This window comes from Cherax quadricarinatus, chromosome 9 (assembly GCF_038502225.1).
Source record: "Cherax quadricarinatus isolate ZL_2023a chromosome 9, ASM3850222v1, whole genome shotgun sequence".
NCBI classification, from domain to species: Eukaryota; Metazoa; Arthropoda; class Malacostraca; order Decapoda; family Parastacidae; genus Cherax; species Cherax quadricarinatus.
Window position 1 is genome coordinate 19,330,098 of NC_091300.1, and position 18,193 is coordinate 19,348,290.

At 38.9% G+C, this 18,193-nt stretch overlaps 1 protein-coding gene across 1 annotated transcript in view; it reads right to left on the reverse strand.

Moving 5' to 3' along the window:
• LOC128685961 (proteasome adapter and scaffold protein ECM29) overlaps positions 1 to 18,193 on the reverse strand; it is a 136,689-nt gene that overhangs the window by 72,728 nt on the left and 45,768 nt on the right. Inside the window, exons 13-16 of the mRNA XM_070083283.1 lie at positions 6,894 to 6,998; positions 6,459 to 6,608; positions 5,083 to 5,152; positions 4,159 to 4,319 (exon numbers count right to left, since the gene is read on the reverse strand). Coding sequence (XP_069939384.1) covers positions 4,159 to 4,319; positions 5,083 to 5,152; positions 6,459 to 6,608; positions 6,894 to 6,998 — 486 coding nt within the window. The remainder of the gene's footprint in view (positions 1 to 4,158; positions 4,320 to 5,082; positions 5,153 to 6,458; positions 6,609 to 6,893; positions 6,999 to 18,193) is intronic.

Genomic DNA, 18,193 nt, shown 5'->3' on the forward strand with positions numbered 1-18,193 from the left:
TAATACTTTTATTAACTCCACACCTTCTCCTATTTCCACACTCCGAATTTTAGTAAAAATTGAATATTTCTGCTACTTTGAGCTCAATTTCAAGATACTTTTCATTGTAAAATCAGTCAAAATCATCTCAGTTTCTGTAATATGTCTTCCATTCTATAAAATGAGACCAGGAAAACTAGAATACAACAATAAATACCATACGAAAATGCAGTGCAAATTCACTGTTTTAATCCAAAAACACGGTCAACTTTTTTTTTTTTCTCATTACTCATTGTGTGCTGCAGAATTTTTTTTATACCGCGCACACTGGCCACATAGACCCATTCTTTCATATGTAGGCCTACCAGCTTTATCTCACTAGATTTGAGAGCGCTAGAATTTAGGCATACTAGTACGTCAAAAACCCTGGCTCGTAAGCCGTACTAGTATGGCCAAAACCCTGAAAGGTTTAAGACTACAAACATTTTAAGGTAAGTAATGAGTGAACTGTATATGTATTTCATCGCTCTGGGATGCTTAAATGTCAAAGAATATTGTGGGGGTGGAATGGGCTGGTATGGTAGCCTGGCTGGCTACCATACACACCACACTTGATTTCTTACAATAAATGCTACTCACCTCTGACCCTACATTAAGACTACAAATTTTTTTTTTTTTTTTTTATTATCACACCGGCCGATTCCCACCAAGGCAGGGTGGCCCGAAAAAGAAAAACTTTCACCATCATTCACTCCATCACTGTCTTGCCAGAAGGGTGCTTTACACTACAGTTTTTAAACTGCAACATTAACACCCCTCCTTCAGAGTGCAGGCACTGTACTTCCCATCTCCAGAACTCAAGTCCGGCCTGCCGGTTTCCCTGAATCCCTTCATAAATGTTACTTTGCTCACACTCCAACAGCACGTCAAGTATTAAAAACCATTTGTCTCCATTCACTCCTATCAAACACGCTCACGCATGCCTGCTGGAAGTCCAAGCCCCTCGCACACAAAACCTCCTTTACCCCCTCCCTCCAACCCTTCCTAGGCCGACCCCTACCCCGCCTTCCTTCCACTACAGACTGATACACTCTTGAAGTCATTCTGTTTCGCTCCATTCTCTCTACATGTCCGAACCACCTCAACAACCCTTCCTCAGCCCTCTGGACAACAGTTTTGGTAATCCCGCACCTCCTCCTAACTTCCAAACTACGAATTCTCTGCATTATATTCACACCACACATTGCCCTCAGACATGACATCTCCACTGCCTCCAGCCTTCTCCTCGCTGCAACATTCATCACCCACGCTTCACACCCATATAAGAGCGTTGGTAAAACTATACTCTCATACATTCCCCTCTTTGCCTCCAAGGACAAAGTTCTTTGTCTCCACAGACTCCTAAGTGCACCACTCACTCTTTTTCCCTCATCAATTCTATGATTCACCTCATCTTTCATAGACCCATCCGCTGACACGTCCACTCCCAAATATCTGAATACGTTCACCTCCTCCATACTCTCTCCCTCCAATCTGATATTCAATCTTTCATCACCTAATCTTTTTGTTATCCTCATAACCTTACTCTTTCCTGTATTCACCTTTAATTTTCTTCTTTTGCACACCCTACCAAATTCATCCACCAATCTCTGCAACTTCTCTTCAGAATCTCCCAAGAGCACAGTGTCATCAGCAAAGAGCAGCTGTGACAACTCCCACTTTGTGTGTGATTCTTTATCTTTTAACTCCACGCCTCTTGCCAAGACCCTCGCATTTACTTCTCTTACAACCCCATCTATAAATATATTAAACAACCACGGTGACATCACACATCCTTGTCTAAGGCCTACTTTTACTGGGAAAAAATTTCCCTCTTTCCTACATACTCTAACTTGAGCCTCACTATCCTCGTAAAAACTCTTCACTGCTTTCAGTAACCTACCTCCTACACCATACACTTGCAACATCTGCCACATTGCCCCCCTATCCACCCTGTCATACGCCTTTTCCAAATCCATAAATGCCACAAAGACCTCTTTAGCCTTATCTAAATACTGTTCACTTATATGTTTCACTGTATGCATAAATGTCGTAGAATACGTATTATGTGTGGGTCGGGTGGCCTGGTATGGTAGCCTGGATGACTACCATACATACTACTCATCTCACCCTAGATTAAGACTACAAATATTTTAAGGTAAGTAATGAATGTACTATACATGTATGTGTATTTTACTTTTTTATTGTTTTTTTTAATGCCTAGTTCTATTGCTAACTTAATATATGTTCGTGTAAACTTGTTATCTAGTATTTATATACATTTATAAGTGAAAAAAAAGGGTGTTCCACTTTACAGCACTTTCCGCTTTATGGCGGTAGACTGGAACCTAAACTGCCGTATAAGTGGGGCCCTACTGTACATTACTAAATTTAAAAAGAGAAACTTTCATTTTTCTTTTTGGGCCACCCTGCCTCAGTGGGATATGGCCAGTGTGTTGAAAGAAGAACACCAGGAATTATGCATGAGGTGTCCTATGCCTAAATGACATTTTTTTGCATCTTAATATTGCCTAATCTCTATAGAAGAAAGTGAGTTTGGATTGAAGATAGTAAGTCATCATGACAGAATGAAATAGTTAAGAATTTGGTTGAAATGAGCAATGAAACTGGCTTAAAATAGGACTCAAACTCAGAACTTTGAAACAGACGCCATTTTCTGGAACGTAATTACCATCTTTATAGGTAGTAGGTTGGTAGGCAGCAACCACCCAGGGAGGTACTACCGTCCTGCCAAGTGAGTGTAAAACGAAAGCCTGTAATTGTTTTATATGATGGCAGGATTGCTGGTGTCTTTTTTCCGTCTCTTAAACATGCAAGATTTCAGATACATCTTGCTACTTCTACTTACACTTAGGTCACACTACACATACATGTACAAGCATATATATACACACCCCTCTGGGTTTTCTTCTATTTTCTTTCTAGTTCTTCTTCTTGTTTATTTCTTCTTATCTCCATGGGGAAGTGGAACAGAATTCTTCCTCCATAAGCCATGCGTGTTGTAAGAGGCAACTAAAATGCCGGGAGCAAGGAGCTAGTAACCCCTTCTCCTGTATAGATTCCTAAATTTAAAAAGAGAAACTTTTGTTTTTCTTTTTGGGCCACCCTGCCTCGGTGGGATACGGCCGGTTTGTTGAAAAAAAAAAAAATTACCATCTTAATAGATGATCTACTGTATGTGCAAACTCTAAATAACAAACAAAATAAATATGGTAATGATAATACTTCTCCATAGGGAAGTGGAATAGAATTCTTCCTCCATAAGCCATGTCATGTCGTAAGAGGCAACTAAAATGCCAGGAGCAAGGGGCTAGTAACCCGTTTTCCTGTGTACATTATAGCCTCTCCTCACTTAACGATGGAGTTCTGCTCCTAAGACCACATTGGTAAACGAATTCATCGCTAAGTGAGGAGCACACTATAATGGTAGTCAGCTTGTGTCCACCATCTTTGATATTGTGTTGATGTCACCTTTGCACCATTTATAACATTTCTGCTATATTTTTAAATGTTTATACAGTAGTGTACTGTATATTGTAATAAACAGAATAGTGGAAATCAGCTCTAATATACATTACTTAGGTATGCACACTGGTCAGAGAGCCCAATGTAAGTCCAAGTCATCGGTAAACGAGTACGTCGCTAAGTGAAGAGAGGTTGTATTGTAATAAACAGAATAAAGAAAATCAGCTCTAATATACATTATTTAGGTATGGATACCGGTCAGAGAACCCGTCGTAAGTCCGAGTCATCGGTAAACGAGTACATCTCTATATGAAGAGAGGCCGTATTAAATTTAAGAACAAACTTTTGTTTTTCTTTTTAGATCACCCTGCCTCTGTGGGATATGGTCAGTTTGATGAAAAAAATGATAATAGTTAACATATTCCTGTTTACTGTTAATGGAATCATTTTAAACATTTGCCTATGGGGCCTTATAGTGATACACACATTAGGTAGTCTAAAGATAAATGTCCAATATCAAATAAATAAAAAACTAAGCAGTAAGATATCCTCCATCAAGGACACCTAGTAGACACTAGAATTTTAAGGCTCTTAAAACTATAAAATGCATGAAATAGATGTTTAATAATATGAACAAAGAACATTGTCACAAACCTGTCTAACACTTGGTTGTGTTTGTCGAACATACTTGTCGAGAAGTTCCCCCAAAATCCACGTCAGAGTATCTTTCTCAGCTTCTGTGTTTTGTAGTGCTTCCCCAATTGAGGATGCACCCTCACTTATATCCATGGCTTCATCAGTGTGAGGGAACATTTCTGTAATGCCACAATTTGTTTTACTCCTGCAAAATCTTTAAAAATTTATTTATTGTTCGTGCGACTTTCCAGAGCAGAAGTAAGATGCCAATCAAATTCTTATTTTTTAAATTCTTTACTTAATTCTAACACATTCCAGAAGAGACCACTCAAAACTAAACATGTTTCAGTTGCTGCCACAACTGCAGGAGGTATTCCTAGTTTCCAATAACCTGTCAGTAATTAATACAGAATGGTATTTAAATTTTTTTCTTCCCATTCCCTATTTTTCTTCTTCCAGTCTCCTGCAGTAAGGATTTGAGTGTGCATTAACATGAGGTAGTCTACACTAAATGCAGGTAAAAATTTTCAAGTTTTACCTGTCACTGAGCATGTTCACTAGAATGTAAATTTTTTAACAAAATTCCACTTTTCTAACTTTTATAACAAGACAGTGGTACACAACAAGGTGGTACCTCCCTGGATGGTCAGTCTAATAAGTTACTACCCAGACTCGAAAGGTGAAAACAAACATTAACTTTGTGTACCATGTAATAAACTGTACTGCATGTAACTCTTCTGAGAGGCACTACTGACACAATATTGAGTCATACAGGGTTTTTACTTGTTTATTTATTTGTATTGAAAGATACTCAGTATAAACGACATTTAGGTGCTAAATCAACTAACCACTTTACTGGATTTCTTTACATAAGTAAGCAAGGATATAAAGGCCTTATATAAAAGCTAAACAACTATGGAAGGCTACACTCATGTTACTTACTTTCTTCTAACTTCACATAGTCCTTCTCCATGGCTTCATCTGCATCCTTTTCTTTTTCATCTCTGCAACCCTGTAAATGTTTAATTAAACAAATACATGTACATAATCAAATATATTAAAAGAAAAACATTAAGAATATGTATGTAAAAGGAGGAAATTAAAAGTGAATGCAGGAAAGAGCAAGGTGATGAAGATAACAAAAATTTTAGGTAATGAAAGACTGGATATCAGATTGGAGGGAGTGAGTATGGAGGAAGTGAATGCATTCAGATATCTGAGAGTAGACTTGTCAGCCAATGGGTCTATGAAAGATGAGGTGAATCATAGAAATGATGAGGGAGGAAAAAGGTGAGTGGAGCACTGAGGAGTCTGTGTAGATAAAGAACATTACCCATGGAAGCGAAGAGGGAAATGTAGGAGAGTATGGTGGTACCAACGCTCTTATATGGGTGTGAAGCATGGGTGTCAAAAGTTGCTGAAGACAGTGGAGATATTGTGTCTGAGGGCAATGTGCAGTGTGAATATAATGCAGAGAATCTGTAGCTTAGAGACTAGAAGGTGTGGGGTTTCCAAACATATTATCCAGAGGGCTGAGGAAGGGTTGCTGAGGTAGTTTAGACATTTATAGAGGACAGAACAAAATAGAATGACTTGGAGAGCATATAAATCTGTAATAGAAGGAAGGTGGGGTAGGGGTCATCCTAGGAAAGATTGGAGGGAGGGAGTAAAGGAGGTTTTGTATACAAGAGGCTTGGACCTCCAGCAAGTATGCACAAGTGTGCTAGATAGGAGCGAGTGGAGACAAGTGGTTTTTTGACTTGATGTGCTGTTGGAGTTTGAGCAAAGTAACATTGTGAAGGGATTCAGGTAAACCGGTTAGCCGGACTTGAGTCCTGGAGGTGGGAAGTACAGTGCCTGCACTATGAAGGAGGGGTGTTGATGTACTGTAGGTGTGCCTCTAGCAAAACAATGATGGAGTGAATGATGATGAAAGTGTTTCTTCTTTTTTGGTCAACCTGCCTTGGTAGGAAATGGCCTGTGTGTTAATAATAATAAAAAAAAATAATCAGATCTCAAATCTAAATTTTGTGGTGGGAAATGGCCTGTGTTAATAATATCCTATCACACTCAAACATGCCTGCTATATATCCAGGCCACTCCTCTAATAATACCTGAAGCAATTAGTCCAGCAAATAATAAATATTTTATATGAATCCACTTACATTTTTTCATCTGTATGTCTGATGCTTCTTGGAATTCCCCATTACAAATTTCTTCATGTATTCATCCATTAAGCTGCAAAATTTTAACTAGTGACCTGAGTTGAGTTGAGTTCCTCATGTAACAACTGACCAACACTAATACAAGGAACTTACCTCTTCCATGTTTTCTTCTAGCTCTTCAACTGTCTTTTCTTTCATGGGATCCTCGTCAGTCCATAAGTTTCTTCCTGATGGTGACTCGGTACCGAGAGCACAGTCTGCCAGCGACTCGCCAACAGCAAAATGAACCTCAATTTCAGTTGTCTGCAAATAATTTATGTTTAATATAAAAACTACACCAGTAAAATTTGCAACAAAATGGAAGAATAAATCTCTCCTAAATATGGAGTGAACAGAGGTAAAAACAGTGCTAAGAAATAATTATGTAAATGGAAGTTTGAAAGCAAAGACATTTAAAGCAAACTAATGTTAGTAGATCTAAATACAAAATGTACTAATAAGAAGAGAAAACTATGGGGAAAGGGAAAAGAAATATATAAAAGAATATGAGTGAAGGGAAAGGGTAAAATACAATGTAACACAGCTTACCTCCTTAGCCAGAGCCAACAGGGATTCTAAAATTTTCTTTTTATGTGGAAATTCTTGTTGACCTACACAAAGGTATCCAGATGTGGCTATAGCTTGTTCCCGTACCTTAAAGATATGTAATATGTTTGAATTAAAGAAATTCTTCCAATTCTTTGTGAATGTGAAATCACAACCTGTCAAGAAAATTATATATATATATTGCATTAATATACACAAATGATCTATACTTATAAACAGGGTATGTCTATGGTAACCTCTTAAAAAGTCACATTAATGAAAGCATGCTAGTATGGTCTTGGCATACAAGAACATAAGAATGGAGGAACAAGGCAGTATGCCTACTGGCCCATACTAGGCAGGTCCTCCACAAAGCTAACCACCTCCACTCAAATGTTTTTCCAATCTAATATCAAAGAGACTCAACACTTAAGCTTCAAGAACCCTACTAACCCATTATCTGCAGGTCCCAATCATATCCAACCCTTCTCACTTATGTACATCTAACTGATTTTCAAAACTACTTAATGTTTTAGCTTCAATAACCCAGCATGACAGATTGTTGCACTTACTGACCACACTATTACTGAACCAGTACTCTACTACATATTTTCTAAATCTAAACTTATCCAATATGAATCTATTACTTCCATTAACATTACTTATGTATTGCAAAAAGTACACACTTCTACAGAATAAGTGACGGGAGCTATAAGTCTGGGGTGTGGGATGGGCTGTAGCTCTTCCAGTTACGTCCGATGTTGAGCCATTGAAACTAAAACAAGTCTTATAAGCCGAGTTTTACAAGCCGCAAAATATGGTATGTGTAATCCTTTTTACATGTACCCTAAGATAAAATAAAGTGAATGAAAATTTAAGAATTCACAGTTTGTAAACTTGAACATTTTTATAAGCAAGGCATCACATGTACAGGCCTCCCTCAACATTCTCGTTTTCAACTTCGCGGGCTTCACACATTCACGAATTCTCAGCCGCCAAATCATATTTAAGTTTCCTGCCACCAGTGCGTCCCTACTACTCTCCCTCCGACCCCCGCAACTGGCAGCCAACTCGCCCGCCACTCACTCAGTGTGGTGAGTGCTTTGTTTATTCATTATTTGCTATTAAACTACAGTATAAATAATGTCAACCCATTCATGACTGCATAATGGAATGGCTATTCGGACAGGTACTGGACGGTGACATCATTTGTTTACTCTTGAACACGGCAAAGAATCGAACATTTCTGCTACTGCTAATAATAATAATGATAATAATAATGATAATAATAATAATAATAATAATAATAATAATAATAACAACAACAATAATAATAATAATAATAATAATAGTAGGAAGTCTGAATGTGCATGGATGTTGTGCAAATGATAAGGAAGAGATGATTGTGGATGTTATGAATGAGAAGAAGCTGGATGTCCTGGCTTTAAGTGAAACAAAGCTGAAGGGGGTGGGAGAGTTTCAATGGAGAGGAATAAATGGGGTTAGGTCAGGGATTTCAAATAGAGTTAGAGCTAAAGAAGGAGTAGCAATAATGTTGAAGGATAAGTTATGGCAGGAAAAGAGGGACTATAAATGTGTTAATTCAAGGGTTATGTGGAGTAAAATAAAGATTGGATGTGAAAAGTGGGTTATAGTAAGCGTGTATGCACCTGGAGAAGAGAGAAGTGTAGAGGAGAGAGAGAGATTCTGGGAAATGTTGAGTGAATGCATAGGGAGTTTTGAATCAAGTGTGAGAGTAATGGTGGTTGGGGATTTCAATGTTAAAGCGGGTAAAAATGTTATGGAGGGAGTAGTAGATAAATTTGGGGTGCCAGGGGTAAATGTAAATGGGGAGCCTTTAATTGAGCTATGTGTAGAAAGAGATTTGGTAATAAGTAATACATATTTTATAAAAAAGAGGATAAATAAATATACAAGGTATGATGTAGCACGTAATGAAAGTAGTTTGTTAGATTATGTATTGGTGGATAAAAGGTTGATAGGTAGGCTCCAGGATGTACATGTTTATAGAGGGGCAACTGATATATTATTTAGTTGTAGCTACAGTTAGAGTAAGAGGTAGATGGGAAAAGAGGAAGGTGGCAACAACAAGTAAGAGGGAGGTGAAAGTGTATAAACTAAGGGAGGAGGAAGTCAGGGTGAGATATAAGCGACTACTGGCAGAAAGGTGGGCTAGTGCAAAGATGAGTAGTGGGGGGGGGTTGAAGAGGGTTGGAATAGTTTTAGAAATGCAGTATTAGAATGTGGGGCAGAAGTTTGTGGTTATAGGAGGGTGGGGGCAGGAGGAAAGAGGAGTGATTGGTGGAATGACGAAGTAAAGGGTGTGATAAAAGAGAAAACGGTAGCTTATGAGAGGTTTTTACAAAGCAGAAGTGTTATAAGAAGAGCAGAGTATATGGAGAGTAAAAGAACGGTGAAGAGAGTGGTGAGAGAGTGCAAAAGGAGAGCGGATGATAGAGTGGGAGAGGCACTGTCAAGAAATTTTAATGAAAATAAGAAAAAATTTTGGAGTGAGTTAAACAAGTTAAGAAAGCGTAGGGAAAGTATGGATTTGTCAGTTAAAAACAGAGTAGGGGAGTTAGGAGATGGGGAGATGGAGGTATTAGGTAGATGGCGAGAATATTTTGAGGAACTTTTAAATGTTAAGGAAGAAATTTCATGCACTGGTCAGGGAGGTATACCATCTTTTAGGAGCGAAGAAGAGCAGAATGTAAGTGTGGGGGAGGTACGTGAGGCATTACGTAGAATGAAAGGGGGTAAAGCAGCTAGAACTGATGGGATCATGACATAAATGTTAAAAGCAGGAGGGGATATAGTGTTGGAGTGGTTGGTACTTTTGTTTAATAAATGTATGAAAGAGGGGAAGGTACCTAGGGATTGGCAGAGAGCATGTATAGTCCCTTTATATAAAGGAAAAGGAGACAAAAGAGATTGTAAAAATTATAGAGGAATAAGTTTACTGAGTATACCAGGAAAAGTGAACGGTAGGGTTATAATTGAAAGAATTAGACAGAATGTAGGATTGCGAATGAGCAAGAAGGTTTCAGAGTGGGTAGGGGATGTGTAGATCAAGTGTTTACATTGAAGCATATATGTGAACAGTATTTAGATAAAGGTAGGGAAGTTTTTATTGCATTTATGGATTTAGAAAAGGCATATGATAGAGTGGATAGAGTAGCAATGTGGCAGATGTTGCAAGTATATGGAACAGGTGGTAAGTTACTAAATGCTGTAAAGAGTTTTTATGAGGATAGTGAGGCTCAGGTTAGGGTGTGTAGAAGAGAGGGAGACTACTTCCCGGTAAAAGTAGGTCTTAGACAGGGATGTGTAATGTCACCATGGTTGTTTAATATATTTATAGATGGGGTTGTAAAAGAAGTAAATGCTAGGGTGTTCGGGAGAGGGGTGGGATTAAATTATGGGGAATCAAATTCAAAATGGGAATTGACACAGTTACTTTTTGCTGATGATACTGTGCTTATGGGAGATTCTAAAGAAAAACTGCAAAGGTTAGTGGATGAGTTTGGGAATGTGTGTAAAGGTAGAAAGTTGAAAGTGAACATAAAAAAGAGTAAGGCGATGAGGGTATCAAATGATTTAGATAAAGAAAAATTGGATATCAAATTGGGGAGGAGGAGTATGGAAGAAGTGAATGTTTTCAGATACTTGGGAGTTGACGTGTCGGTGGATGGATTTATGAAGGATGAGGTTAATCATAGAATTGATGAGGGAAAAAAGGTGAGTGGTGCGTTGAGGTATATGTGGAGTCAAAAAACATTATCTATGGAGGTAAAAAAGGGAATGTATGAAAGTATAGTAGTACAAACACTCTTATATGGATGTGAAGCTTGGGTGGTAAATGCAGCAGCGAGGAGACGGTTGGAGGCAGTGGAGATGTCCTGTCTAAGGGTGTGGTGTAAATATTATGCAGAAAATTCGAAGTGTGGAAATAAGGAAAAGGAGTGGAGTTAATATAAGTATTATTCAGAGGGCTGAAGAGGGGCTGTTGAGGTGGTTTGGTCATTTAGAGAGAATGGATCAAAGTAGAATGACATGGAAAGCATATAAATCTATAGGGGAAGGAAGGCGAGGTAGAGGTCATCCTCGAAAGAGTTGGAGAGGGGGGTAAAGGAGGTTTCGTGGGCGAGGGGCTTGGACTTCCAGCAAGCGTGTTTGAGTGTGTTAGATAGGCGTGAATGGAGACGAATGGTACTTGGGATCTGACGATCTCTTGGAGTGTGAGCAGGGTAATATTTAGTGAAGGGATTCAGGGAAACCAGTTATTTTCATATAGTCGGACTTGAGTCCTGGAAATGGGAAGTACAATGCCTGCACTTTAACCCTTTGAGGGTCCGTCCCGTAGATCTACGGCTTTACGTTCAGGGTCCAAACCGTAGATCTACGTCATGAGCTCAGCTCACTCTGATAAACTGTGAGTGGTACATTTGGGCCTAGATATGAGAGAATACATCTATGTGGTATGTATGCACCACATAAAACAGATCCTGCAGCACGCTGTGTATGAGAGAAAAAAACTGAAATCATGATTTTTCGATTAAAATAGCGACTTTGCAGTGTTTTTTCGTATGTTTTTTATAGTTCTATTTGCGATTTCTTGGTCTCCTTTGATAGAATGGAAGACATATTATAGAAATAGAGATGATTTTGATTGGTTTTAGCACTGGAAATGGCTTGAAACTGAGCTCAAATTAGCAGAAATGTTAAATTTTTGCCGATATTCAAGAGTAAACAAACGACCTCACACGTCTAATACACGCCAGCTGGTGGGTCTAATATGCATTCACAAATATGGTGATGATATTTATACAATTATTACAGTATTGCATAACAGTAAGTCTTCTATTTTTTGGTGTGAATAAAAATTCATTATGTGAAAAAAAATCAAAATGGAATTTATTTGTAAAGCCTCAAAACGTAACTAATGAACAGAAGAAATGTTAGTTTAGTTCCAGGAATACCTACATTGTTTATTCTGGACCCTATTTTGAAATTGGAATATTTTGACCTTTGTGTTAAATTGGCCAAATTAACAATTTCCGATCACTTTAATTTGTAGTTGAAACAGTTGACTTGGCGATTTCTTGTGCTCTATCGATAGAAGAGAAGTAATACTAGTGAAATAGCTAAGAATTTGGTTGACTGGAATAATGTAATTGGCCTAAAATGGGAGTCAAAGTCGGCAAAATCACCGATTCGTAAATATCGCTGACACATCAAAATTCGCGAGAGCATAATTTCGTCAATTTTCCATCAAATTTCGTACTTTTTGTTTTATTACCTTCACAAAAAGATTCTCTACTATTTCATAAGAAAAAATAACAATTTTTTTTTTTGAAAATTCTTGGACACTGGGGCACACCACTTCAGATTTGGGCCTTGGACCCTGAAGGGGTTAAAGGACTGGTTTGGGATATTGGCAGTTTGGAGGGATATGTTGTGTATCTTTATATGTATATGCTTCTAAACTGTTGTATTCTGAGCACCTCTGCAAAAACAGTGATAATGTGTGAGTGAGGTGAAAGTGTTGAATGATGATGAAAGTACTTTCTTTTTGAGGATTTTCTTTCTTTTTTGGGTCACCCTGCCTCGGTGGGAGACGGCCGACTTGTTGAAAAAAAAAAAAAATAATAGTAATAAAGCAGCTGGAACTGACAGGATCATGACAGAAATGTTAAAAGCAGGGGGGATATAGTGTTGGAGTGGTTGGTATTTTTGTTTAATAAATGCCTCGGTGGGAGACGGCCGACTTGTTGAAAAAAAAAATGTATGAAAGAGGGGAAGATACCTAGGGATTGGCAGAGCGCGTGTATAGTCCCTTTATATAAAGGGAAGGGGGACAAAAGAGATTGTAAAAAAAAATTTTTTTTTAACAAGTTGGCCGAATCCCACCAAGGCAGGGTGACCCAAAAAGAAAGAAAATCCCCAAAAAGAAAAATTATAGAAAATTATAGAGGAGGAATTAATAGAGGAATAAGTTTACTGAGTTATAGGTAGTAGGTTGGTAGACAGCAACCGCCCAGGGAGGTACTACCGTCCTGCCAAGTGAGTGTAAAACGAAAGCCTGTAATTGTTTTACATGATGGTATGATTGCTGGTGTCCTTTTTTGTCTCATGAATATGCAAGATTTCAGGTACATCTTGCTACTTCTACTTACACTTAGGTCACACTACACATACATGTACAAGCACATATATACACACCCCTCTGGGTTATCTTCTATTTTCTTTCTATTTCTTGTTCTTGTTTATTTCCTCTTATCTCCATGGGGAAGTGGAACAGAATTCTTCCTCCGTAAGCCATGCGTGTTGTAAGAGGCAACAAAAATGCCAGGAGCACAGGGCTAGTAACCCCTTCTCCTGTATATATTACTAAATGTAAAAGGAGAAACTTTCGTTTTTCCTTTTGGGCCACCCCGCCTCGGTGGGATACGGCCGATGTGTTGAGAGAGAGAGAGAAGTTTACTGAGTATACCAGGAAAAGTGTACGGTAGGGTTCTTATTGAAAGAATTAGAGGCAAGACAGAATGTAGAATTGCGGATGAGCAAGGAGGTTTCAGAGTGGGTAGGGGATGTGTAGATCAAGTGTTTACATTGAAGCATATATGTGAGCAGTATTTAGATAAAGGTAGGGAAGTTTTTACTGCATTTATGGATTTAGAAAAGGTATATGATAGAGTGGATAGGGAAGCAATGTGGCAGATGTTGCAAGTACAGTGGAACCTCAAATATCGAACTTTCTTCGGTCCAGAAGGCTGTTCGAGTGCCTTTACCAAATGAATTTATTCTCATCAGGAATAATGTAAATTAGATTAGTCCATTTCAAACCCTCAAAAATACACTTATAAAAGCACTTACAAAAATACACTTACATAATTGGTCGTGTTGGGAGCAGTTCGATTTTTGAGGCTCCACTGTACAGTGGACCCCGGTTAACGATATTTTTTCATTCCAGAAGTATGTTCAGGTGCCAGTACTGACCGAAATTGTTCCCATAAGGAATATTGTGAAGTAGATTAGTCCATTTCAGACCCCCAAACATACATGTACAAACGCACTTACATAAATACACTTACATAACTGGTCGCATTGGGAGGTGATCGTTAAGCGGGGTCCACTGTATATGGAATAGGTGGTAAGTTACTAAATGCTGTAAAGAGTTTTTATGAGGATAGTGAGGATCAGGTTAGGGTGTGTAGAAGAGAGGGAGACTACTTCGTAGTAAAAGTAGGTCTTAGACAGGGATTTGCAATGTCACCATGGTTGTTTAATATACAGTGGACCCCCGCATAACGATGGCATCGCATAGCGATTTTTCCGCATAACGATTACTTTTATCGCAAAATTTTTGCCGCGCATACCGATTAAAAACCCGCATACCGATTTTCGTCCGAGACGCGTCCAATGTGCCCTCAGCCAGCCTCACATGTGCCGCTCCGTCCCATTGTTTACCAGCCAGCCTCCGCGGTAACATCCAAGCATACACTCGGAATATTTCGTATTATTACAGTATTTTCGGTGCTGTTTCTGGAAAATAAGTGACCATGGGCCCCAAGAAAGCTTCTAGTGCCAACCCTGTGGTAAAAAGGGTGAGAATTAGTATGGAAATTAAGAAAGATTTTGAAGGGTTTGGGGCTAACCCTGAGAAGCCTATGCCAGTTGTGGAATCCATTGTGCCTACTTCAAAGATTAAGGAAATGTGTGCAGAGTGGGTTGAACTGCAAACCTTTATAGATGAAAATCACCCTGACACAGCTGTTGCAAGCCGTGCTTGTGACTATTTCAATGACAATGTTATGGCCCATTTTAGGAAAGTCTTGAAGGAACGGGAGGTACAGAGCTCTATGGACAGATTTGTTGTGCGACAGAGGTCCAGTGACTCTCAAGCTGGTCCTAGTGGCATTAAAAGAAGAAGGGAAGTAACCCCAGAAAAGGACTTGCTACCTCAAGTCCTAATGGAAGGGGATTCCCCTTCTAAACAGTAAGAAGATAATGCTCTCCCCTCCTCCCATCCCATCAATCATCACCAGATCTTCAATAAAAGTAAGTGTCATGTAATTGTGCATGCCTTTTTCAGTTTGTGTGTATTAAAATTAACATTTCATGTGGTAAAAAAAAAATTTTTTCATACTTTTGGGCGTCTTGCACGGATTAATTTTATTTCCATTATTTCTTATGGGGAAAATTCATTCGCATAACGATTATTTCGCATAACGATGAGCCCTCTTGCACGGATTAAAATCGTTAACCGGGGGTCCACTGTACAGTGGACCCCCGCATAACGATTACCTCCGAATGCGACCAATTATGTAAGTGTATTTATGTAAGTGCGTTTGTACATGTATGTTTGGGGGTCTGAAATGGACTAATCTACTTCACAATATTCCTTATGGGAACAAATTCGGTCAGTACTGGCACCTGAACATACTTCTGGAGTGAAAAAATATCGTTAACCGGGGGTCCACTGTACTTATAGATGGGGTTGTAAAAGAAGTAAATGCTAGGGTGTTCGGGAGAGGGGTGGGATTAAATTATGGGGAATTAAATACAAAATGGGAAGTGACACAGTTACTTTTTGCTGATGATACTGTGCTTATGGGAGATTCTAAAGAAAAATTGCAAAGGTTAATAGACGAATTTGGGAGTGTGTGTAAAGGTAGAAAGTTGAAAGTGAACATAGAAAAGAGTAAGGTGATGAGAGTATCAAATGATTTAGATAAAGAAAAATTGGATATCAAATTGGGGAGGAGGAGTATGGAAGAAGTGAATGTTTTCAGATATTTGGGAGCTGACATGTCAGCGGATGGATTTATGAAGGATGAGGTTAATCATAGAATTGGTGAAGGAAAAAAGGTGAGTGGTGCATTGAGGTATCTGTGGAGGCAAAAAATGTTATCTATGGAGGCAAAGAAGGGAATGTATGAAAGTATAGTAGTACCAACACTCTTATATGGGTGTGAAGCTTGGGTTGTAAATGCTGCAGCGAGGAGGCAGTTGGAGGCAGTGGAGATGTCCTGTCTAAGGGCAATGTGTGGTGTAAATATTATGCAGAAAATTCGGAGTGTGGAAATTAGGTAGTAGGTTGGTAGACAGCAACCGCCCAGGGAGGTACTACCGTCCTGCCAAGTGAGTGTAAAACGAAAGCCTGTAATTGTTTTACATGATGGTAGGATTGCTGGTGTCTTTTGTCTGTCTCATAAATATGCAAGAGTACAGGCAAGTCTTGCTACTTCTACTTACACTTAGGTCACACTAAACATACATGTACAAGCATATATATACACACCCCTCTGGGTTTTCTTCTATTTTCTTTCTAATTCTTGTTCTTGTTTATTTCCTCTTATCTCCATGGGGAAGTGGAACAGAATTCTTCCTCTGTAAGCCATGCGTGTTGTAAGAGGCGACTAAAATGCCGGGAGCAAGGGGCTAGTAACCTCTTCTCCTGTATATATTACTAAATTTAAAAGGAGAAACTTCAGTTTTTTCTTTTGGGCCACCCCACCTCAGTGGGATACGGCTGGTACGTTGAAAGAAGAAAAAGAAATTAGGAGAAGCTGAGGATTTATAAAAGTATTATTCAGAGGGCTGAAGAGTTTGTTGAGGTGGTTTGGTCATTTAGAGAGAATGGATCAAAGTAGAATGACATGGAGAGCGCATAAATTGGTAGGGGAAGGTAGGCGGGGTAGGGGACATCCTTGAAAAGGTTGGAGAGAGGGGGTAAAGGAGGTTTTGTGGGCGAGGGGTTTGGACTTCCAGCAAGCGTGTGTGAGCATGTTAGATAGAAGTGAATGGAGACAAATAGTATTTGGGACCTGACGAGCTGTTGGAATGTGAGCAGGGTAATATTTAGTGAAGGGATTCAGGGAAACCGGTTATTTTATATAACCAGCTTGAGTCCTGGAAATGGGAAGTACAATGCCTGCACTCTAAAGAAGGGGTTTGGGATATTGGCAGTTTGGAGGGATATATTGTGTATTTTTATACATATATATGAGGTATATGTGGAGTCAAAAAACGTTATCTATGGAGGCAAAGAAGGGAACGTATGAAAGTATAGTGGTACCAACACTCTTATATGGATGTGAAGCTTGGGTGGTAAATGCAGCAGCGAGGAGACGGTTGGAGGCAGTGGAGATGTCCTGTCTAAGGGCAATGTGTGGTGTAAATATTATGCAGAAAATTCGGAGTGTGGAAATTAGGAGAAGGTGTGGAGTTAATAAAAGCATTAGTCAGAGGGCAGAAGAGGGGTTGTTGAGGCAGTTTGGTCATTTAGAGAGAATGGATCAAAGTAGAATGACATGGAAAGTATATAAATCTATAGGGGAAGGAAGGAGGGGTAGGGGTCGTCCTCGAAAGGGTTGGAGAGAGGGGGTAAAGGAGGTTTTGTGGGCAAGGGGCTTGGACTTCCAGCAAGCGTGCGTGTGTGTTAGATAGGAGTGAATGGAGACGAATGATACTTGGGACCTGACGATCTGTTGGAGTGTGAGCAGGGTAATATTTAGTGAAGGGATTCAGGGAAACCGGTTATTTTCATATAGTCGGACTTGAGTCCTGGAAATGGGAAGTACAATGCCTGCACTTTAACCCTTTGACTGTTTTCGACGTATAAATACGTCTTACGAGCCAATGTTTCTGACGTATATATACTCAATAATTCTAGCGGCTTCAAATCAAGCGGGAGAAAGCTGGTAGGCCCACATTTGAGAGAATGGGTCTGTGTGGTCAGTGTGCACCACATAAAAAAAATCCTGCAGCACACATTGCGTAATGAGAAAAAAAAACTGATCGTTTTTTTGGAATAAAACGCTGACTTTGAGGTGTATTTTCGTATAGTATTTATCGTTGTATTCGCATTTTCATGGTCTTAGGTGATAAAATGGAAAACATATTACAGAAATAGAGATGATTTTCATTACTTTGACGATGAAAACGACTTTGAAACTGAGCTCAAAGTAGCGGAAATGTTTGATTTTTACCAATGTTCAGGAGTAAATAAATCACACCACACGTCCAATACACGTCAACTGAGGAGTCTAATATTCTTTTACTAGCACACTGATATTATTTATACCATTTTTACAATAATGCAGTAGTCTGCATAACAGTAAATTTTGTATTTTTTTGTATGAATAAAAAATCAAAATAGAAAGCAATAATAATATAAGAAGGGCCTAGAGATGTGACTAATGAACAGAGCATATGTTATTTTAGTGCCACGAATGTCTACCTTGTTTATTCTGGACCCTATTTTGAAATTGACATCT